The 24,771-nt window shown below is 37.1% G+C and overlaps 1 protein-coding gene across 1 annotated transcript in view; it reads right to left on the bottom strand.

Moving 5' to 3' along the window:
• Nucleotides 1-22,826, bottom strand: part of LOC114473316 (neural proliferation differentiation and control protein 1-like) — a 35,355-nt gene extending 12,529 nt beyond the window's left edge. The window contains exons 1-2 of the mRNA XM_028462866.1: nucleotides 22,549-22,826; nucleotides 6,249-6,386 (exon numbers count right to left, since the gene is read on the bottom strand). Of these exons, the coding sequence (XP_028318667.1) occupies nucleotides 6,249-6,386; nucleotides 22,549-22,645 (235 nt within the window). The 5' untranslated portion in view covers nucleotides 22,646-22,826. The remainder of the gene's footprint in view (nucleotides 1-6,248; nucleotides 6,387-22,548) is intronic.
• Nucleotides 22,827-24,771: the final 1,945 nt, after the last annotated feature.

Genomic DNA, 24,771 nt, shown 5'->3' with positions numbered 1-24,771 from the left:
TGCAGACTTTACATTCTTTAATGCTTTTTAAAGCAGTGTATATTTGTGGCACATGTGATTGGCTGATTTTTCATGGTAACTTACGTGGTTCCTTCCTCTGTGGTAGACGATAAAATCTCAGTTATTAATGTAACAGAATGTGTGACTGTGTCACATCCTGCTGCTCTTTAGGAAGGTAAACTCTGTCACATTTTACAACATATTTACACCAGTTCATTGTTTTTTCCCTGGAATGTCTTCATTTATTCATCTACCTTCTGAGTTGTTTCTGGGTTTGTTGCCACTGTCAGCACTAATCTTGTGAGAACTGTCACTCAGGCCATTTCAGGTGGTAGTTCTCACGAGGCTAGTGACAGCGTTCAGTTTAGTGAGGCATCTTTTAATTATTATTACATTAAAATACGGGATATTTACAGGAAAATACTAATACAGTAGGATGGCGGGAAAGAGGGGTAAAATACGGGCCAGTTTCCCGGCCTACGGGATACTTGACAGGTATGTTTATTATTCATGTCCAGTTAAACACATTGTGCCTTTCTATAAATTACAATAAACCTGTCAGACGATAGGCAATGTTGAAATTGTAGTTTGATTTTTATTTTGATTTGTTTTTTTAGCATCTTGTTACTTAAGTGACAAAGCAGGAATTTCCTTTAAATTTTTCAGTGTAATGAACATACATGTACACAAACAGTAATCAGCAGAGGCAGTACAAGGGCAGTACAAATGCGAGCAGAGCTGTGCCTTTAGCAAATACTTCACCTGCTGCATATAAAAAATTACATACCAAACGTGTTTGGTATGTAATGGTTTGTGCTTCTTGTAATTATACAGCTGCCAGGGATACTGTGTGTTTACTTATAGCAGTACACTCCTCCATGTCAAATACTCAAAATACAAAAGCTGTAAGGCTCACCTGTTCACTCACTGTGCAAACTATATGTTTCACTGCAAACATTTACATGCTGAACATAGGGACTGACCAATGAGCACAACAGCACAATAGCATAAGCCTAAAGAAAACATTATTTAGAACAGCTCGGCTTAAAAACTGATTCGTGGTTTGGGTCGAAAGGTGATAGAACATTTCCCAGTACACACTCAGCAGCACATATTTAGAAACTCCAACTTCACATGAATCCCAGGGCTTTGGAGATTGAGTCAGACTACATGGAGCAACTAAGAATCCACAATCCTTGTCCTCGAATTAGACACTGCTCTTTAAGCAACTTGAGTTAGGTGAGGTCCAGAGGTGTAAAGAGTACTGATAAATTATACTCAAGTAAAAGTACTGTTACTTGATTGAAATTGTAATGAAGTACAAGAAAGTCATAAATAAAATACTCAAGTACAAGTACAAAATAGCTTAATTGAATAGTTACTTGTGACGTTTATATTTGCATACAGTAAACATCTCATGTATAAACTAAACAAGGAATTTAATTTATTTTCCACAAAGATAATTTTAGCTGAGAGAGAGGATCAGAGGTGGGAAAAAGTCCTATAGGAAGATAATGAAGGAACAGCTGCTACAGAACACGGTCAGTGGAATCTGGAGGGGCCTAAAGACCATCTCAGGACTCGGACAACTCAAAGCCCAAAATGGGGGCGACATAAGGTGGGCGAATTATCTAAACCTTTTCTTTAATAGGTTTGATCAGACAGCTGCCTCACCTCCAGCCCAGTTCCCCCCACTGCAGCTCTCTGTCTGCCCCTGCTGTGAACGACCCCCACTCACTATCTTCAGCACTCAACAGCTACCTCACAACCCCCCTGCTCAGCTCTGTCCCCAACAACAAACCAGGTGAGGGCTCCGTTGAGGAGGACAAAGGCGAGAAAGGCAGCAGGTCCAGATGGTATTGGATCCAGGCTCCTCAAAACCTGCGTGAACCAGCTGTGTGGAATCGTCCAGCACGTGTTCAACCTGAGCCTGAAGCTGGTTAGAGTCCCTCAGCTGTGGAAAACATCCCGCCTGGTCCTGGTGCCAAAGACCCCCCACCACCAAGGAGCTCAACAGCTACAGGCCAGTGGCGCTGATCTCTCACCTGATGAAGACCCTTGAGGGTTGAGCCTTGTCTACCTGTGCCCCCTAGTGAGTTCCTCAATGGACCCACTCCAGTTTACCTATCTGGTGGCATTGGAGTGGAGGACGCCATCATCTATCATTGGTGCCAGTAAAACCACCTCCTGATCAACATTGGGAAAACCAAGGAGCTGGTGGTGGATTTTAGCAAGCACCGTCACTCTCCACCTCCCCTGCTGAACATCCAGGGAAAGGAAGTTAAAAGGGTTTCAACTTACAAATAATTGTGTGTCCACATAAATAAATAAACTGGACTGGAGCGTCAACACAGACGCTCTATAAGAAAGGTCAGACCAGTCTCTTCCTGCTCCAGAGACCGAAATCCTTTGGCGTAAAAGGGACACTCCTGAAGAACTTTTAAGACTCTGTGGTTGCCTCTGTTATCTTATATGGAGTGGTTTGCTGGGTGGGAGGAGTCTCTGCCAGAGACAAAAAGAGGCTGGTGAGGTGGGCTAGCTCTGTTCTGAGCTGCTCCCTGGACTCCATAGACAGAGTGGGGGACGGGCGGATATTAGATAAACTATCATCCATGCTTGACAACCCTGACCACCCCCATCAGGACGCTCTGACAGCACTGCACAGCTCCTTCGGTGCTTCACTGTGCTAATGTAGCTTTGATCAAACTTCATTATAACCAGCAGCAGTTGCCAGCAATTTTCTGCACTAATCAGAGTAGGCAACGGTAATCTGATTACAGGAGCAGTGTTCCAATAATTTCATCCCACAAATGCATGCACTGTTGATTCTGAAGGCAGAGAACAGATCTTTGACCCTGATAACACACGATGCCTTTAATTCTTTTGGATGAAAGCTCATACTGTGAATAAATATACTAACTCAAAGAAGTGCAACCAACAATAAAACTTTTATGCAAAGGGAAAAACTTGAAACATTATTTAATATTTTCATTGTGACAACATAAGTCAGTGCTTCAGATTATGTTTAGAACAGACAACGGGGCTTCAAAGATTTGCAACTAGACTTGTTTTTCGAGCAAGTTCCTACAGCTTTAGCCAAATTAAATTCAAGACTCTTTAAGACTTTTTATTGCTATTTTAAATTAAGTTTAAGACCAACTTCACAGTAAACACAATTAGGAAAATTACATAGGGTTACGGTAAATTTCCAGTGTCTAGTGCAGACGAGCAACTGGCGGTCCCCAAAGTAGAAACTAAAATACACAAAATGACCGTAAACTACACAAAAAATACATCTTTAAATATTAACTTATTATGAACTTTGATCAGAGGATGTGCATCATTAGGCCACAATGTATGATACAAAAATAATAGAACATCCCTCACCAGATTGGTTGACATTATAACTCACAACATTTTCATAAATGTCTTAAATCTAAGAAAAATATTATGAAATCAGAATATAAAATTGCTAACTATCTTAAACGTTTTCTAAGAAAAGCTGTCCTTTTTGAAGATACCTCGAACAGAGTTAAGAAAAACAGAACAAGGGCAATAACTCCAGAAAAAATAATTGTGTACTTCTCATTTTCGAACTCCATCAAGGTATTGATACCCTGAAGTCACACAGCAAATTTGGTTATCCTATCTTAAACGGTTTCTAAGAAAAGCTGTCCCCTTTGAAGATCCCTTGAACAAAGTAAAAAGAAGGAAACAAGGGCAATAACTCCGGAAAAAATAATCGTGTGCTTCTCATTTTCGAACTCCATCAAGGTATTGATACACTGAAGCCACACACCGAATTTGGTTATCGTTTCTGAGAAAAGCTGTCCCCTTTAACTCAGATGAACAAACGCACAGACAGGCAGAGCTCAAACCTATATCCCCAGGGGATAATAATATTCTTGAAAAGTATTGAAGTTGTAAATAATCTTAAACTTGGCTAATTAATTTAAAAAAAAAAAAATGTGTTTCTCTTATGATAAAAAAGCACAGCAAGAGCTTGTTGCAACCTGCTGCTGATAAAGAGTAAAGCATGAGAATAAAGAGCTATAGCCCTACATGGAATAATGATGACGACACAGTCCGGAATCATGGACATAAGCCATTAGTTTGAGAGTACAGGATTCAGCGATGTCAGACGTAATGTGCTTATAGTTTTCTCACAGCAAAGAAAAACATTCATATGCAACTGAACTAAAAAAAAGAAACTTGTAACTTTCAAAATAATGACATTTCACTTTAAAGTAGGACAGAATTTTCCATCAGAAAGGAATCTAAAGCAAAAGCAGTTAAACAAAGCCCTCGACCAACTGAATCGTGTACAGAGAGAAAAATTGTCAATTTTTTTAGCCTTTATTAAAAATATGACTGTTTATCTAAGCAAATGAAAATGAGGACAGATGAGTCCTAAGTGTGGATTACTGCATTCTGTCATTATCTCACTCGGGGAGCTTACAGGCCCATGATGCACTCCTACACTCCATACACGTGCACACACACACAACCACACGCATACACAGCAGATGTACACATTTAAAAGAGCAGATGAACTGTTGATGTGCCTTCATTAGCCTGAGTCCAATGCAAAAAATCTGCTTCTCTGGTGCAAGAAATGACCTTCCTCTGCAAAGCATCCCAACGCTCTTTTTTTTAAATGCTCTCCGAGATTCATTTCTTACTCTGATACTTCTGCTAAAGATATAAGGTGTGAGTATGTACTGATCCTCCTCTGTTGTAAAGCATTCTAAATTATTAATCTTGCAGGGAAGCCACAGGGTAAGGAAGTCACATTGCCACAACATCAGAGGACACAATATTGCTGATAAGAGTGTCTTCATTTACTCTGATTTTTGTAGTGCATTCTTAAAAATGTGTGAAAGTGTGCATCATCAGCACAGTGAGGTATGAAACAAATATGAAAAATAAGATTGACTTGCAGTGAGTGACTCATCATCCAGTGATATTACATTCAGCTAACGGAATGAAGGACAGCAGAGAGAGAGAGATGCATGTCATCGGTTGATTAAGGTTGTCAGTGGAGGGGCGGTGTGTGTGTGTGTGTGTGTGTGTGTGTGTGTGTGTGTGTGTGTGTGTGTGTGTGTGTGTGTGTGTGTGTGTGTGTGTGGGGACACTGCAGGGGTGGAAGAGGATTAAAAATGCAGCAGAATTGTCACAGATCTGAGAAGAAGCACCAAGTCAACAAAAAGGAGAAGAGAAGAAGATCCTGTAGTTGAGATATAAGCAGTAGAAAAACCGAGTGTCTTTATTAGAATCAAAATCATGTGAGTGACTGTTCTTAAATATCGTTAAAATGAGTGCAATTAAATAAAAGAAACCCTCAAACTCGCAGGCCCAAAGACCTGAGCTTGAGGAAGACAAACTGCCCCACACACGATTGTTTTTAATCCTTTTAGTTTAAATAAACATGGTTTAAGACTCAAAACATAACATGTAAATCAGGGGTCATTACTACTTTTAAAGTTACTGACTAACTAACTAACGCTGAAACACCAACATTTTACTTTAATTAGAGGGAAAGATAACGGAGCAATAACTTAAAAAAGTAGCAACACTTTATTTATTTAAATTAATGAAATGGTTTAATTCTTAAATAACCACTTCTGAAACATTGCATAGGAAATCATCATGTTCCTATTTTACAAGCCACTAACTACTTTTAAGTAACCGAAACATGTTTTTACAATTCAACAATTATGCAAGATTATATAAAACCCCCAATTTCTTTTTTTATAACATTAAAATCTAAACACCAAATCTGCTGCATCTTTAACAAAAACCCATCTGCCAATTTGCAATACTTGTGCACATTTGTCACAATGTTTCAGTGAAATCAAACATTTAATGATGGATAATTCATTATTATTAAAAAAAAAATCAAAAAAACAAAGTAATTAAGTTGAGCAGTATTCACACATCTGTCATCTGTATTTCTCTTAGTCAGTTTAAAGCCTGATTAAGAGAATCAGATGTTAGATGGAGCCCATTGGCGTCTAATGCTGCTGTTAGAAAAGGCCTCGGGGCACCTCACCCTGGTGACCCCTGATGTAAATGAAAGTCCTGAAACGTGTGTGTTCTTTCAAACTTTATTTATTACTTTGATTTAAATCTTTGGTTAAAAATTTGGACTAAATAAAGTCCAATGAAATCTTACTGAAATTTTCATTTTATATGCATTGATTACTGTGTGAGACTTCAGTCGTGTGCTTATGTGTGGTGTGCCGTACCGTGTGAATAGCGCCTCGTCAGGACGCAGTCTCCATCCACTTCCTCATAGATGGAGTAGCAGGGACCGCAGGAGTGAGAGCCGAGTCGGCAGTTGTGACGTCTCAGTTCACCGCAGTTTAGAGGGCATCGACTGTGAGCTGGGCAAGACAGAGAATAATGTGTGAAGAGGTTTCATCAGAGCAATAATAAAGGAGGGGGGGTGTATCCAATGACCCAAAGATTTAGGAAATGGCAGATTTTCTATCTTTGCCTATAGAGAAAAATGATGCTATTGCCTAAAACCAGTGTTTCCCAAACTGGGAGGTGAGCCCTCGGTCGGGGAGGTCCACATCTCCCAATGCATTGCGCAAACAACTGACCATTTACGGTAGATCAGTGGTTCTCAGTACCCCCTTTCTCTTACTTTTGAATCCAAGTACCCCCTTTGTCCAACTACAACATTTTGCTATAGATCTATAGATCATAATGATGGAATGAATGAGTGATAACACACATTTAAAGAATCTAATTTTGTAAATAAGAACAATGAAACATTATTTAGTGCCTCCTGAATAGATTTATTTCTATAGTTTTTATCATTTCCTATCACTCCTTCCTGATGTGGGACCAAGACTGACCTTTGTATTTTCAGTTCATGTTCTAATCAAGATCATTTCTATCATTATGTGTTTTTTGCATCATTTTGTGGGTTTCTGGTGTCACTTTGTTTATTTAGTTGTTTATTTGTATATTTTTTAATTATTGATTCTCTTTATATTACCACATTTTTATTATTGATTCTCTTTTTATTTACAAATTTGTATTATTGATTCTCTTTATATTTCCACATGCATTTCCTTTTAATTTTGGCACTCCTGTGATTCCATATAGACTGATTGTATCTAATAAAAAAAAAATATTGGGGAAGTCAATTCCAACATTTTGGAAACATTTTCCTTCATGTTTCTCTTTACAATAAGAAACAAATCAAAATGATTAACACTAAATGACCTAATTTATTGTGAAGTCAACAACAGAATAATGCACAGCCACAGGCAGCTTAGTTGAGACATAAACATTGTAGGTAGGTCAGCGAGCTGCAGCAGGTGTGTGTGCTATTACAGGGCAGGATGGGTGCTGGGATGTCATTGGAGCGACTAATGAGCTCTAAGATTCAGATCTGCCAGACAGTAAAAGGTGAAGATGTCGCTGGGGGTTGATTTAGAAAAGAGACGGCAATGAGTCTTGTAACCGCTAATAAAGAGTAAGACGATCACAGTAAATGCAGAAGTCACACCAAAAAATAAGACAATTGCTTAGATATTAATAATCTAAGTTCATTCAAGAAAATATTTTGACGTAAATATCAATGTAAAAACTATTTGTCGACTATTCATCTCTATTTAAAATGACAAATTGCTTTTATTCCCCCATCGAGGAGCAAAATGGAAACAACCCAAATTTCCACTTCACCTTTTTTGATCTCAATCTGGTTGTAACAAATGTTTTTAGGAGGCATTTGCATGTTCTCCCAAGCCAGATGTAGCAACTCATTGACTTTTTTGCACTAGTTTGTGTGGCACGCAGCATACTGTAAGTCTCTGCAGAACTTTAAGGTGAACCTTTCCAAACTCTACAGCTTTGTCAAGCTTTCTGACAAATATTTTGCTTCGTCTTGTTTTTGGACTGTTTATTTGTTAATTGGATCCCCATTAGCTTCCACCGTAGTGGTTGCCAATCTTCCTGGGATGCATGAAAAAATAAAAAAATAAATCAAGATTCTAGTACATAGTGCTTTGAGATTACTTTTGTTGTGTTTAGAACTATATAAATAAAGTTTAATTGAATAGTACATATAAGAACAGAAAAAAGACAGTTAAAAGACATTAAAGACAGTTAAAAAATGTACAGAAACATTACATTAAAAAGGCACATCATGACACATTTTCATTACACCAACAAATAAATTAAAAAAAACCCTTGATGTATACATTAACATCGTTGAAAATGTGATTTTAAATTAAATTAAGTTGACATGTCTTTCAGGTCCCTAGGCAATTTGTTCCATAAGTTAAAAGCTCTAAAAAACACAATTTGTAAATTAAATAAAATAAAATATTCAATATAAATATCGGTAAATTATAAAAATGCATTTTAGTGTCAATGAGTGGCCATGATAAGGTGCAGTACATATCAGTGATACTGGTCCTGTAGGGACACCTCAAAGCAAGGCAAGTCAAGGAACTGAAAAGTATACTAAATTATATCTATAGTGAAATTAACTTAATAAGTAACTGATAACAATACATAATTAAAATGGAATCAACAACACCACAAAAACTAAAATCTATAAAAAAAAAAAAATTAAAACCGTTGACTATCAAAACAGAAAAATAAAGGATTTAATGGGCCCCAATTATTCCATAACATTCATATTCTGACAACCTTTACACTACAAAGCTGGTGGATTGATGCATGTTCCTACATCAACTGGCCAAACAACAGGAGTGTGACGCATGTGTAATCTGAGCACTTTGTTTTGCCTTCTGTTTCTGGACAATAGAGATGCTATGGCAGAGTATTCTAAAAAGTCATCAGCTGGACCGCAAGACAAAAATCAAATAGGGCATTGCAATGGTTAACCGTGCTATGTGTATAGTACAAATGCAATTGTTTCATATATTTCAATTAATTAAAACAACTAACTGTAGATATGAAATAGTGACTACTAAAAATGAAGTGTAAGGGCTGCTCAAAACATAAATTGTGATGCGAGAACTCTCAATGTTGTGCCCAGACTTCCACTCCCATTAATCATTCTTAGAATGACAACAATATCTTCTCTCCTTTCATGAACTTTGTTTTGAAGAGCAGGAAAGCAAATATTTGCTACACAGCTATTCATCTTGTTCGTAATTTCTGTTCCCAAAGAGAAGCAACAACCTTATCACCTTTATGTTGAACTTCCCCTTTCGCTGATTTGCTGCATTTCATCCCTATGACTGAATTAGGAGCATGCAGAGGTTTTTCTCCTGGCTTTTCCCATCCTTTATTACCCATGCATCTGTTACATTGTCTTTAAATAAATTACCTAGATGACTTTGTCGTCTCAATTCTTAATCCTATTGGTTTTATTTAACATTTGCTTGTTTACAAAGAGCATTCACAGAGCACAAACCTCCACCAAACAACAAATCTCCTCTTTGACAGATATTGGCAGTTATCTAGATCAGTGATCCTGTTAATGATACTATGATCATTCACACTTTAAAGGCTTGGAAAAAAATTCTGTCCCAATAATAACGATACAGAGGGTACAAATGTATGGGCTAGCGTTTTTTAAAAAAAAAAAAACATTGTGATGAAATGTGCAATCTGGATCTGATCCAGATGGAACACGGTGGAGTAATTGAGGAACCAACCTGACACAGCCAAGTCACATTTCATGAAAACCAGTCAATTACAAACAAGGGGATTTTCATTTTTTTAGTTTTGAAATCAATACAGAATCAGTGTATTGATTTGGATGCCCTCCAAAATGTAATGGAATCTTCCATTGCATAAGGTCTATCTTTAATTAAGTACTTTTGATGTAACACTGCTAACAGGCAAACAAGTAAATAAACAAACATCAGTGAAAATCCCTCCGCCAAAGAGGTAATATGTTTTTACATTCTTAGATGTAAAGTCCATATCTCAAAAGGACCATTAAATATCACGTCCCGCCCTTGCAAACCCATGACCATGTACAGAGTAAACTGTTACAAAAGTGACTGAATTATTCTGTCCAGTATTAATCCTGCTTGTATTTGCATTAAGTCTTTAAATTATTTACTGGAATCAATATTAACCAAAATCGTTGTTCCACATTTTTTGGTAAAAAAAACACGAGCGCATAAAACATCAATTAAAAAAAAACAACATAAAAAAATACAGTTATGAGATTTCTGTATTTAGAGCAGTGATGTCCAGAAGCGTAGGCGGCGGGCAGAATCGCCTACTACTCTCTTTCTGGCCGCTTTCTACTCTTTTAACATGTTCATAAATGATTCTGTACCCCTTTAGCACCGAAAGAATAGTTCAAATCCATCAAAGATTGAAGTTTTCCACACTTTGAGCAACATTTGTAATGCTGTTTCGATGGCCATTAACTTTAATTTTTTAAACGGAGGATGGTGGATATACGTTTATAAAAATACCCAGCTACGTGTGGACAAGGCCTGGTATTGGCAGGGAGAAGATGAATGATCAGTGAATATGTCAATACAAGCCAGCCATCAATACGGGTCTTTGTAACAAAGAAAAAAAGTCACAGGTAAGAAAAATTTTCATTTAATTTATTTATTTCATTTTTTTTTTTTTTAATGGTAAGAATAATTCACAGACCAAATCTGAATACAGTTCATTTTGAAGGGGTTTTGAATTCTTTTCTATGGAATTGAATATGTATTTTTTTTAAAGACCGTGTAAAGCAAATTCAGCCATTTTATTCTAAACACATTAAATAGGTTATAAATGTATTTGTTAAAACATGCTCAGAAAAGTGCTACAAAATAGACAAAAGAAAAGCCACAATTACACTAATATAATACACCAAAAGCCACCATATTGCATAATTTTTGCAAAATTTTCCAAGGGGGGCATGCCCCCCGACCCCCCTAGTTGTCGGGCGCCAGTGATTTCTGGCCATGAACATATTATAATAGTATTCAATTATCATACAAAAATGAAAAATGCAGTAGATTATTTTACATTTGTGAATAGGCGTTGCTGTTGACGAATATCAGTGTAAATTAGCCTAAAAGACGTAACAAGATGCATAATTTACCATTTAAATTAAACTCTACTCCTTATATCATGAACCATTTTTGTATCCACTGTCCATTAGTAAATCATGGAGCAGATCATCTGATATTCATGGGTAATATCTCATAGTTTGTGTAGGATGCTGCCGCTGTGTAACAGTATCCATATAGGCACTAATAATTCCCAAGAGGAGACGACTTATATTAACTTTCAGAATTTCAAGTACTTTGTCTCTGTGCCATAGCTGCATTATCAAGATATTGTGGACATAACTGAGGCAATTGTGAAAATACAAATTACACTTTAAGGGAAAACGACTTCTTTTACTGAATTATGTAATGTCTGGCCTGACCTACAAACACCATCATACAGAAAAGACTTCCTGTATAATACATTGATGACTCATTAATGTCAACGGCAAAAAGAGAATGGCCACGATTACATGATTTATTTATTTATTTATTCAGTTTATTTCCGACATGGTTGCATTCACAGAAGTTTTGTTATTTCTTTTTTTTGTTTTGTACATTTCTAAAAAGGAGACGAGAGAAGCAGTTTGCTTATCTAGGTCCCGTCCCCTGTTTAAAACACAGAAAATTTACATCAAAGCTTGTCTCTCTGGTCAAACAGTCTTTGGTTCTTCTGAGCACAATTATAATTTTTCTCCTCTCCATCCTTGTTCGTGTCGTCCTTCTTACCTGCAGATTTCATTCTCAGCCGTTGTTTGCATTCCTCGTGCTGTTGTGATCTTCTGTTCGTGAAGATTGAGTCAATTGTGTTCATTGACCAGTTGATAAATTCCATCTCGTCGATGTGTTGATCACGTATTCTTGTAAGAATGTGTTCCGAGTTTTTTTCTTTATATCGAGTCGTTTGCAGTTGTTTTGTCTCTGCATCAAGGTGATGTCATTTTAATTCAGAATTAGTTATTCCGAATTAAGTTACTCGGCATTAAAGTGTTTTGCTTTGTGTTTACATGGAAATAGTAATTCAGAATTGAGGTTTACATGGAAAAATTAACTTCAACTCTGAATTAATTAATTAAAGCTCCCATGTAAACGTGGCCAATGAAGGATTTTGTGTTTGCTATAAAACCAATAAATATATGAATTATCTTGCCTATTTGTTTTCTTTGTGAACATGCAGATTTATTACAATGCACAGATTTACACCCCTGCCTCGTTCTTCATCCTTTATTCATCAGGTGGGAAGTGAGCATCGTGAAACCTTTTGCAACCACATGAATACAGATCATTATTCTCATCACACGCCCACCCAGACACAAAGCTACTGTATGCACTTCATTATAAATGTGTGAGGTCAGAACAAGCAGAGAGAAGAAGACGGTGCCCAGTATAATTAAGTGTCCAGTGAGTGCGTTTAGCAGAAAAACAAAGGAGTCATAGAAGTGAATGTCAAGTTGTCATAAGAGTGGTTGTTGCATCAGATTGCCTCCCACACTGTGATTAATTAGTGAGTGTAATCAAGGAGATGGAGAAAAGATAAAAACAGAACGACACAAAAAAATGAAGGCACGGCGCCGAAGGTTAGATTTCCAGTGGTACATCAGGACAATTGAAGTCTTTGATGGCTGACAAAGTGTGAAAAACATCGTGTAACTCAGGCTCTCAGAGAGAAGTCCTTGGATCGATTGGAAAATGACTTCAGTAACCATCTGCTGCTGCTGTTGCCAGGCGGCAGGCTCAACTGCAGTGGCTTTATCGGAAAACAAATTAAACTGAGATACTCTTACACACAGTTCATATATGCAGGAGTATTTGCAATGACTGTCCGAAGCACTGCTTTAAAAAAAAAAAAAAAAAAAGAGACCAGACAGCAAAAACACGTTATGCCAGAATATTTGAGTCTGTGCCTCTGAGTGAAGAGGAAGAAGGAAATGGGCACAGAGAGGGTGGTGGTGCTGTTCTAGCCTTACATTCTCATTGTCTTCATTTTCTGACCTTGTGACAGGAGTCAGGAAGTAAACCAAACACTCCAAAACAAACATGGAAACATCAGATAACTCACCAGTGTGCTCTTTATTTCATATGTAACTAAAAAGTCAACTTGGAATAAAAATGTCTACATGTGAGCTAATGTTTGGGTTAGAACAGTGGTTCCCAAACAAGATTAGCCATTTATTTAAAGATAATTGGGAAATGTTTCTAGTTCCTTCTTAGGCTATTTTTTTTTTTTAACTAAGTACGATTGCTCAATAAAATACTACATATTCTTTGTAATTTATTGAAACAGGATTCTTTTATGCTGTAGAGGCAATTTCATCACACTTCTGACAATAGGAGACAATAATTAGCTACATTTGACAAAAGGAGACTGTATTTACTTACTATTGAAATAATAACAAAAGTTGTAGTTTAGCTTCGCCTTTGGGAATCAATGTTCATTTAGTTCAAGAGAGCCCGCTGTTCCACGAACTCAAAAGTATATGAAATTATAGAGAGGGTACTTATGATATGAAGAGGGGCTACACGTGATTTGACAAAAATACAACGGGGGTACACGAGACAAAAAAAATTGGGAACCACTGGGTTAGAATTCTTATCATTTGAATCACTTATTCATTGTTACACCAGCTGTTGAGGGACGTTTAACCTAAAGCAACAAAACAAGTTAAGCCTGATGTTAAAAATGCAAAGGTACTGTAAATTAGCATTATAACAATGCAGCCCGAGGGCAAGGCAATTCAATGGTTGTGATAAACCAAATATTATAGCGTAAAATTGTTGTGTTGTATAAAAGGAAAGGTAGTGTTGGACTACAACTGAGTGTGCCATTAGTGATCTTCAAGTTGACTACTCCAAAACGTCCACTTTTATACATGTTTTAAAGACATGTATTATCATTTGAAAGCAAGGTAGTGGAATACTACTCATGATAAGGACATGTCTGAGGTCTTTTTCCAATGAATAGGGTGCAATGTGCTCTACACAGAATGGAAAAACAATGTCCTAAAAGATTCTGTTTTGGCTTCTTCTCTCAAACCCTCAGGACTCAAACTTCCATCTTGCCTTTTACATGCCTGCTTAAGTAGACTATATGTACACAGTAGCAGGGTGTACTTGATACAGTTCCATTTGCACAGCAAGAATGTCTGACACAGCTGTTTTGGTTGTATTGACACTTTGGTTATCTGGTTTTCTTACTTGTTCTTATTGATGTTTTGACAGTGACTATACCATATTTACATAAAGTATCTTCTTTGTTAAGAACAATATCATGTGTTCATGAAAACTGAGGTGTATTGAAAAAACTACAACTCAACATGGATATGTATGTATACATTGCATACAGTAAGTAAGTAAGTAAAAAGACAAAACATAATTGTATGCTAAAAAACAAGAAAAGTCAAACCTAATTCAATAGAGTAAATAGTTTGTCAAGCATGTGACGACATTGGGGAAACAATTGTGTAACCACAACAGCATTACTTCTCGGAAAATTTGTCAAACCCAAAATCAAATCACGAGCGTTATGGAAACTGGGGGTTTTATCAGATCATGTTCTATGCTGTGGATGTTGGTTTTTCCCCCCAGAGCTGATGGCACAGTTTTGTGTGGAAATTGGGGCATGACTGAGCATCTATTTGACACACGTAGGCAAACACTCAAAAGTCACTACACGAACACAAAGCTGCAATAAAATGGAGATGGCAGGAAATGCACTGGTCTGTACAAACATACAATAAGAATGAAAATAAAGCATCAAGATAAAGAATTTGTTCTTTAAGATAAAAGAAGAATGAGGGGAAACCAGGCGCTTCTTTGTACTCCATTGTAACGGTAATGACTCGTCTACGTTATCACTGAGAGAATCAGTCGCCTGTCTTTTCTACTGCAATAACATCCCTTATGTCAAACAATAATGAGTCCAACCCATCACACAGGAACAAAAGCTTAGAGTGAAGTAGAGGAGCACACCCAGAAGCAAACAGAGCCAGGGTTAAATGGATTTATACCGATTCAGTGCAAAGGTGATACATAAAACCTTACTTTAGTCTCTCTTTGCTACTTTTTACTATTCAGGTGAGGAAAACATTTCCAACCCACTAACACCAACATGTGCAAACCTGAGTGACCCACAAAAAAATGTTCATTACAGGATTGTGGTGTTAAAAGTTGTAGCTAATGGCAGAGTTATGGAGAGAAAGTGGAGTAAGACTGATTTAATCGACTGTTTGAGACAATGTCAATTATTTACAGGTCATTTCCTGTTGAGGTTGACTGAACCCTATGCAGAGAAGAAGCTGAAGTCGGAGAAAAAACAATGAGAGCAGTCAATTGTAATAGCAGCTTACATTTTAGATGCTTAATGGAGGGCCCTAAAAAAAAAATCCATTTTATTTTTTTTTCCAAATTTCGTGTTTTCCACATTAATCTTTTAAAATTCTGTTTTTTTTTAATAGAAATATTAATACATATTTTCAAAAAATATTAGTTTTTAACTCCTGTAAGGAAACAAATATACGAATAAATAAAAAAAACCCATAATTAAATAAAAATGCATGTCAAAAATTTAGTAAGATATAAGTTGTAGTGACATGGATTATTCTGACTGATCCTTTTTAATTACTTATGTCATATAAAGATGTATGAGAACAGCATTAATATCACAATATTTCCCCTCAGGGATCAATGGTTTACTGAATCTGAGAAGGTGTATTGTTTAAGTTTTGATAACCTTATTTGAAATTAACCTAATTATTTATCCAGATGACATCATTCCAGACCGTAATTATTACACAAGAATTAATGGACCCAAGGATGCATCAGTTATTTCACCACTAGGGGCCAGAATATTTTACAGTATCAGAAGTTATCATAACCTACGATGTTTCAGACTCTATAATCCTTAACCCCGAACTGCTCCCCAGGCGCCGCAAAAAATGGCTGCCCACTGCTCCTCAGGGATGGGTTAAATGCAGAGGACAAATTCCATGTATGTAATAACATTACATGGCCAATTAAAGGCGAAAGCCCCAATTTAATCTTAAATCTTTAAGTATTGATGGTCTTGTCCACAACAACACGCAACTTTTCCCAAGGATCTTCTGTAGCTCTCAGCAGGTGAAGCTGATTAAAGCTGACTCATGTTTTCACGGAGTGCCGCTGTACTTGACGAGAAACGAACAGAGGTTCACAGGCACAGCTAAGTTAAGCAGGCACTGGTGGCTCTGTATTTAGAAGTCAGTGATGTTTTGCGTAGTTTTTTGACAGTTTAGAAGGTGTTTGGGGTGGTTTAGACGGTGTTTGAAGCAGCCAGGACGGGAAGAGGGAGGGCAGTGCATCTAATAAGCGGTCCCCGGAAACAGTTCCCGATAAAAAAAAATGTTCTTTGCCTCACGGTGATGGCGTTTCATCCCGATTCTGACCATTTCCACGTTCAACAGTGGATTCCGGTCGATTTTGTGATTCCGTTAACACTGATTTTATAGGGCCCTATTAATTTGAACGAGGACATCAAGACCAGTCTATAGTGGACCAAAGCAGTGGTTCTCAACCAGGGGTAATTATTAATTATATAAACCTATATCATTGTAGAGCACAATTTTGCCTCTGTTTTGAGGGGGAAAAAAATCTATTTTCTTGTTCCACCAGTTTGTTCAATCATTTCCTATTACTGTGTAATCATTGACCAGACATTTAGACCTCACCAAGGTGAAAAAGCTGGACTTCCACAAAACCCTGAACAGTATACTGAAAGTGTGGAAAGAAGATGAATAGTTGAGCAGAGCTAAAGAAGCCTGAAGTGACATGACTGAGGAAGTACCAACAGGACGGCTCTTGCCGCTGGGCAAACACGATATTTTAAAAACATGAATTCCAGGGATTGTGTTTGAGTATGTGTGCGAGTGCGACACTGGAAACATAAATAGTTAAAGCTTAATCTGACTAAAAACGAAGGCCTTTTGCAGAAGGGACACGCTAAATAATAATCTTCCATGTTGGTTCTGCAAGTGACAAACTTGACATTTAAAAGTGACAGCAATAGAAATACAATAATGGGTCCCTATAACAATTACGTCCAGATGTGAAGACAATGGTTTGAAAGTGTCATGGCAATGAATTGGTATTTAAATCTTATTATTTCTGCAAAATCCAATTTAGTAACTTAATCTCATTGCGCATACCAGTTAATTGAAAAAAATGTGACCAACAGAAAAGATTAATGAATGAAGACGTGTGATGTTCTCCAAATCAAACCACTTATTTACCCAACTTTACAATCAATCGTCAGTAGGGGTGTAAAAATACACAAAAATCACGATTCGATACGTACCTCGGTTTTGAGGTCACGGTTCGGTTCATTTTCAGTACAGTATGGAACAAAATGCAAAACATAAATTTGTTGTTGTTTATTTGAAACTTTAGTAAACCAACAATGTATTTAACATTATACAGAATATGAAAATAAAGTTAAAAAAAATACAATACTTGTAAAGTGCTGCCTGCTAATAATAATAATATTCTCAAACAAAAAATACACAGAATAAAAAATAAGCTCCCTGATGCCCCCGTGACACATATGGGGTAATGGGCCCCATTTATGTATTGGTATGTGCCAATGATTAGGTACCACAAACCATCGTAATATTTGACTCGCAAATAAATGAGAAATCAACCTTATTTTTTTTTTCTAATCGTAAATCGGGCTCCTAGTGTCGTACACATCCATAGATTATACCTACCAAATTTCAGCCCGATCCGTTCACGAATAACAAAGGAGTAGCGATTTTAACTAGTGTACACAACAACAACAACAACAACAAGAAAAACAAAGTGAGTGGCATTTTGAGTCCGTAGCCCGGCCTAAAAAGAAGATTCAGTCAACGTGATCCTGTGCAGCAGCATTATGTAACCAGCACTTTCTATCAGAAGAAGAGAAAGGCTTTCTACACATGACGTACGAAAACAATGGCCCAAACAGAAACATGACAGGCTGTTAGAACCAAGCTGGGTTCAAACATAACAGGAGTCAAAATGGAAGACTTTTAAATTTCTAAGTCTGTCATTTTTAACTGTGTTGGGTTTTTCTCTTCTAAAAAGAAATGGAATGAACAGAGGCTTTATCTGTCTGCCTGAATTTAATCACTGTCCTCCCCTGGTTTTAAAAGTCAGATTACAAATAAATAAGATGAGAAAATATTTGTTGGATTTATGAAAACACACCAACACATCAAAAATAGTACAACTCAAAAATGTACTTTTATTCTCAACAACTTTTCAGGACTTGCCTCGTATCTTTTGGTACATGGTTTTTAGGACCAAAATAAGGAGAATAAGCATTTTAAAAGGATTTGCCAATATTTATTGGAAAAAACAGCTAAAACCAAATATAAATAGGATAACTTCTCTCTATGTCGATCACAAGTAAAAATTAACGATGAAAAAATGTAAAATGCATTTATCTTATTTAATGAATGACTATGGTACCACATAGTTTTTGTCATAGACAGTTTTCAATTTGTGCCCCATTCAAAGTGAACACATAACAGTTTTTCTCCCCAAAGAATAAGCGCAAAACCTTTTTTTTCTTATAAAAAACAAACAACAACAAAACAAACAAACAGCAGCCCCTACTACAAAGACATGCAGGAAACAAATAGACAAATTAGAATTTTAAAGTAATTAAATGTTGTAGAAACTTCCGGCCTCTCTGTAAGAATATTTTCACAACAAATATATTCAACTTAACCAATATTGGTTTTCTTCTTTCTCAACAAAACAAATCTAAAGTTTTTTAATGAGTGAACTTTGAGGGTTTTATAAAGCATAAGAAATTAAAAACATAAACATTTTTGGGGTTGTCAAGTAAAAAAATGCTAAATATAGAACAATGTTTGGAGTCATTTAGCCCCTACTTATACATTTTACAAGAAGTGAATGCACACATTATTGTGACACAGTTGTACCTCTATATTTGTAACTTTATCTCAATTTAGACAAACCTAAGATGTATGTCTCTGAAATGTTGGCAAACAATGTGTCTTCCAGCCACACACCTAAAATAAAAATGAAATTGAAGCCAGCCAGCATCACTATGACTTCAATTCCAAGATGTATTTATTTATTTATTTTTTAACACATTGTATGTTGCTAGAATGGAAACAACGGGATGTAAGTTCTGATTTTCTGTTTCAAAATTACCTAATTTCCCTTTTAGAGTTTTTCTTTTTCAGTTTATGTTTCACCGGCTTTCCCTTATCAGATGTCCCTACAGGCTATTAAACTTCCCAAAATCGTGCCAAACATGCTTGAATATGGTTAAGTAAGTTAAAACTATGGGTTTTTATTTCCCATTTCTCAACTGTATTTGCGTTCGCTAAAATTACACAAGATTTTGCGTGATATTTGACGTCTGCCTGTTTGCTAAAATTGCTACACATTAGGCCACATTTGGCAGGAAAATTGCACGTAAATATCTGATATTGTTCCAAAATATGTCGGTAAGCGTTTATATGGCTTCGGATGTGTGTGACGCAGAAATGGGTAAACCCTCAAAGCTGATATCCGAAGAAATCTATGTTTATGTATGATTCTTTTGAAATGCAAAAAAAAAAAAAAATACTTAACTAGTCTTTTACTATGGTCTACTGCCGGTGGTCATTCATATACATTAATGTATATAAGTCCCTCCTTCGTCCTATAGACCCCTATACAAATGGAAACGATCGCCGAGTGCACCCAGCCAAAAGGCTTCGACTTCATGTTTTTGAGACTGTCAATCAAAGTGATTGCAATGATGTGCACGGAAACAAGGTCGCGCGTCACAACAGCAAACAGATAAATATGATTTTGGCCCTTACCTGACCCATAGACCTATATCAATGCAACCCGATGCAACCTTGTTATGTTCCGCGCTGCACGTGCAGAAAAGTAGAGGCGTGGCTTCTGGTAGACTGCAGAGGCAGTGGGAGGAAGTGAGGCGGTTTAGGGCGGGACATCGAGATGTTTCTCAGAAACTCCGGCTATCATATTTAAGCAAATATTAGGACATTTTGAAATGAAAAATTATTGGCCATAGGTTTACGATGTGTCATTTTGCTATTTCCTTTTTACTTTTTTACTATTTCTTTTTTTCTCCGTCATATTTTGGGCAAGAACTGACATTTCTGTCTCTTTGCCCACCCGTGTAGGGTGAAAAATATCACCATTTCACGGAGTGAATTCAGTTATTTTATGTCCGTTTTCCAATGTCACCAAAAATCTGAGCCCCTATATGAGAAACACCGGTTATGAAGTTTATTTAGCCGACTGATAAGCTCGATCGGCTATCATTAAATTTACGAATAATCCATTTTCACAAAAATAGGCCAATCACAATTGGATCATCCATAGTTAGAACTCAATTGGTCCAAGCCTCATAACACAAAATGAAGAATATTCAAATATCAACCATCTGTGACACAAAGGTATAAAGATAAAAACACATGTGTGCACTGCAATTGTTTGCCAGTGTCTGTCCTAGTCCGTAGTCTTATTGGATCTACCCACAGGCACTGGCTGACATTCAGCTAAACTAAACAAAAATCTTTAGTCAGGTAATGAAATTACCGTAGCTTCCGGCATCAAACACGTACTTTAAGAGTCGACTCTTATTGTATTACTATAAAATCCACTTTCTACTGTGGAAAGCGTATGAGGAATAACTAAAATGAAACTCAGTGTTAACGACGAATGATATAAACCAAGTAAAACCTGCTTCACTGCTTTTATCAATCCGCTCTGATTCTGATCCTCCAATACAGGCCAACTGAGGCAACACGCCTTATTATTTACATTGCTCTAAGACAAATGTGTCAAACTCAAGGGCTGGGAGCCGAATCCGGCCCTTTCGGGCATCTATTATGTCCCACAGGGGGAAAATAAAAACAGAGTAAACATGAATCAGTGAGTAAATTACCAACTAATTCAGTTGTAGAGATCTCAGTCCCCAAATACACAAATTCAATTAAACTCCACATTATTTGCAGGGCTCACCATTTTCTCATGCTTATATCACACGATAGCAGTCATTTTTAATCGCAAATTGTTGAAGGAACTCTTCATTTTCTGGCAATGTTCATCAATTTGTTACACAAAGTTTCCCCAAATTTAATTGAAATGTATCACAAAAATCAAGGAAATTTAAAGAGAAGATCCGGCAGGGATTGACATCTGTCACTTATTGTTTGTATACTGTCGCGTCCATACATACTTTATGTATAATCTATGCATGAAAGTACAAACTAAGGCACAATAATGTTGAATTTACTTGCTTTTTCCAATCTGTGGCAGGTGAACTAAAACGAGTTTGACTCCGGTGTTCTGGGACTTCAGAAAAGCATGTGTTTATATAATATCTAGAAATCCACACTCATTTATATAATATCCATTAACTTAAGTTGAGGGCTTGAGCCAGTGAGTGCACTGTGCCTCGGATCAAGGAAGGAGATTATCAGCTGGTGATTCTCCCACAGGCTGACAGTGCTGGAGCTGAGAAGATTACGATTACACAAACACCTCAGAAAAGCCAAAACGAGAATAGATTTTAAAGGAAATGTGAATTGAGACAAAATTCTCATATTTTCCACAACAAAAATAACCCTACATTTGTAGTTCTATTAACATTTTTCAATAACATACACTATACTGTCAGTACAAGAATGCAAAATACAATTGTGCAACACACCTATAATTTCCATACAAATCTGTTTTAAAAAAAAAAAAAAAAGGGAAAAAAAGAAGCCACAATTCAGCATTTTAATGTCTCAAAAATAACATATGTGTAATGGAGGTATACAAAACAAACAAACAAACAAAACTGACACTGTCTGACAGAAGAAGAAGCAAATCCAGCAGCTCATAAATACTGGTGGTGAATTTTTTTAAACTTAATTCATTTTTACAATTAAACCCTAAATATAAATCCATCCCTGGGATCAAGATTTTCTCATTTCGAAGTTCTATCTTTTTTTTCTTATTAGCTGTTTAGACCTGTTGTGTATATAAAAAAACTGACTTTCCTATTACCACGAGTGCCACTTAATTCGATCTATTGTAAAGGGTTCATAAAGCACTGCTGTCAATAACATGTAAATAAAACTGCACGTCAATGCTTATTTTAAGCCAAACTGACTTACTGACTTGCTAAATTTGGATTCCCCTCCCTTTCAAAATGAGTGATATTTGAAATAAATAAAATAAAACCAAAACTATACCAGGGAATAGACTCACTGATCTCAAAAGTAAGATATATGTCATGTTTTATGTAATTTGTGAAAAGTTAGGTGCACTTGTGAAAATGGTGACTCACTATAGAGAATAACAAAAAAGTAGATATTCAGCAGGTCTCCTAAAAATACAGCTTTTCTCAAGTCGTGGGTTTTTTTTTTTTTCTTTTTTTAAAAAAGAAGAGTTGTCTACCTAGAGTATGGAGACATTAGTAAACATGCTTAGACACAGGAGAACCTGTTAAACGGCTCTATGTTCTTCAGGTCTGGATCCTTGTTCTTACCTGGGAGGCTGGAGCTCACCGGGACCGCGCAGAGCAGCACCGCAGCGGACAGCAGCAGCACCGAGGCCCGGCTACGGTGTCCGGACCAAGACAGCATCCTTTAATCGTATACGGGGACAGAAAACCACAGACTGGGAGGGCTAGTGTTGTCATTCCCCCATTTCGTATGTTTTATCTTTCTACAGAGCGAGGCAGCGTCACCAGACGGAGAGGATGAAACTGGAGGCAGAGACGAAGAGCCGCTGCACTCACCGTGCGTGCTGTAATCCTCCGCTGGGCTAAAGATAGCGGCCTCAGTAGGGGGAGGTGCGTTTCAGATGAGAGGTTCACGGACATCTTGTAAATCTGCCCTACACATTTTTAACGTTTTTTCTTTGCTATTTGGAGCAGTAGTTCCTTGTCGCTTTTTGTGTTGTTTAACCCATGTATTTTTGTTAAGCAATGTGTGGTACTGTTTTCTTATACTCTCTATTTATTAGATTAAGTTTATATTCACATCAACTCTATCAGCATTATAGTTTATTTATTCTTTGCCTTTTGAGACGCACCTGTTATTTAATACAAAGTGGTAGCCGTATGGACAACTCCAGTGCTATTCTTAAGTGGCCTATGACGTTACCGGAAGTCATGTGACCATTCCATGCAAGACATTCAAATCCACTTCAGAAGGTTAGGGTTAGGGTTAGGGTTAGTTAGTCCGTAACATAGTTTAGGGTTAGGGTTAGTCCATAACGTAGTTTAGGAATCTACGTATTAATAGCAAACAGAAGTACTAGCCAATGAGGGGCGCTACGTATGAATATTACAACAATTCATAAATACGTAGCATGTCCGTAACGTAGTTTAGGAATCTACGTATTCATAGCAAACAGAAGTACTAGCCAATGAGGGGCGCTATGTATGAATATTAAAACAATTCATAAATACGTAGCATGTCCATAACGTAGTTTATGGACATGCTAGCTCAAATGGCTCGAGCTGTGGTAGAGACACCGGTGTTTTCTGTCGTCTTTATCCATGCCTGCTTCATACAACCTACTTAAATATTCCCTGCTAGTGACTGTATGAAGATGGACCAGTCGTCTTTCCCTGATGTCTGTTGAGGAGAGCTGATGCTGAAACACCATCTCCTGGAACCTGAGTATCACCAGCTTTATCTTTCTTTTTCTCATTTTACACTCCGCTGAGTGTTTGAAACAGCTGAAAGACTTTACTGCTGATGTGATAAACACACAGCCTGAATCACAATCACAACAGATGTTTAAATATCCATGTGTATTACTGTAATGTGCCGTTTTTTTGGCTGAAAACAATAACAAGAGTGTATAGATAGCAAAAGACAAATACTATAGTGATCTCCCTCTCTATGAGAGAGGCATGAAGTCTGTGTCTACAGACAAACCCACTCATGCATATGAATGAAGGCCCCAAAACAGGCTGTTTTTAGAAGCGTCATTAAAGTGACTTTTCAGAGGGTTAAAACTCCGGAAAAGAGGCGAGTTTGGGAAAATGAACCTCAAATATTATGTTGTTGGGGTTCTTCGAACAAATGGAGATGGGTGAAAAATAGCCTTTATATCAGGGGTGTCCAATTCCCTCTTCCAACACACCTGATTCAAATGATTAGGATCGTTATCAGGCTTCTGCAGAGCTGGATGAGGAGTTGATCATTTGAATCAGGTGTGTTGGTAGAGGGAAATATCTAAAACATGCTGGATAGTGGCCCTCGAGGACCGGAATTGGACACCCCTGCTTTAAATTGAAAAACGTTGCTTCTCATGTCAAATATTTTTAGGCCATTTAATTTAGAATGAATGAATTACAAAGTCTGTAATTAATTAGATTTTTTTTCAATGAAGTCCCACCACTAATATACTGTTGGGTTATATTATTTACATGTGCTCTGGTCCGGTCCCTAGAAGATCTACACTGCCGACCAGAGCCAACATGTGCTCCGGTCCCGTCTGGAGCTGATAACTCGCACCACCCACAGTATAAACATCCACATGGTCACAGATTCTCTGCTTGTCAGTGTTTTTCTTCAGCAGTTTGTCCAAATGTTTTCTTCTCCGTCACCAACAGTGAACTCTACATTCTGCACACAGATCAACTTCATTAATCCTATTCATTCACTAAATTACGGTGGCTGTAAAAAAGCTCACAACACAACACAGAATGACCAATGCCCAACGCAACACAGAATGAAAGCACACACAAATTCAA

The sequence above is a fragment of the Gouania willdenowi genome, chromosome 12 (genome assembly GCF_900634775.1).
Source record: "Gouania willdenowi chromosome 12, fGouWil2.1, whole genome shotgun sequence".
In the NCBI taxonomy this organism is placed as follows: domain Eukaryota; kingdom Metazoa; phylum Chordata; class Actinopteri; order Blenniiformes; family Gobiesocidae; genus Gouania; species Gouania willdenowi.
This window is presented reverse-complemented; position numbering and strand designations above follow the sequence as displayed.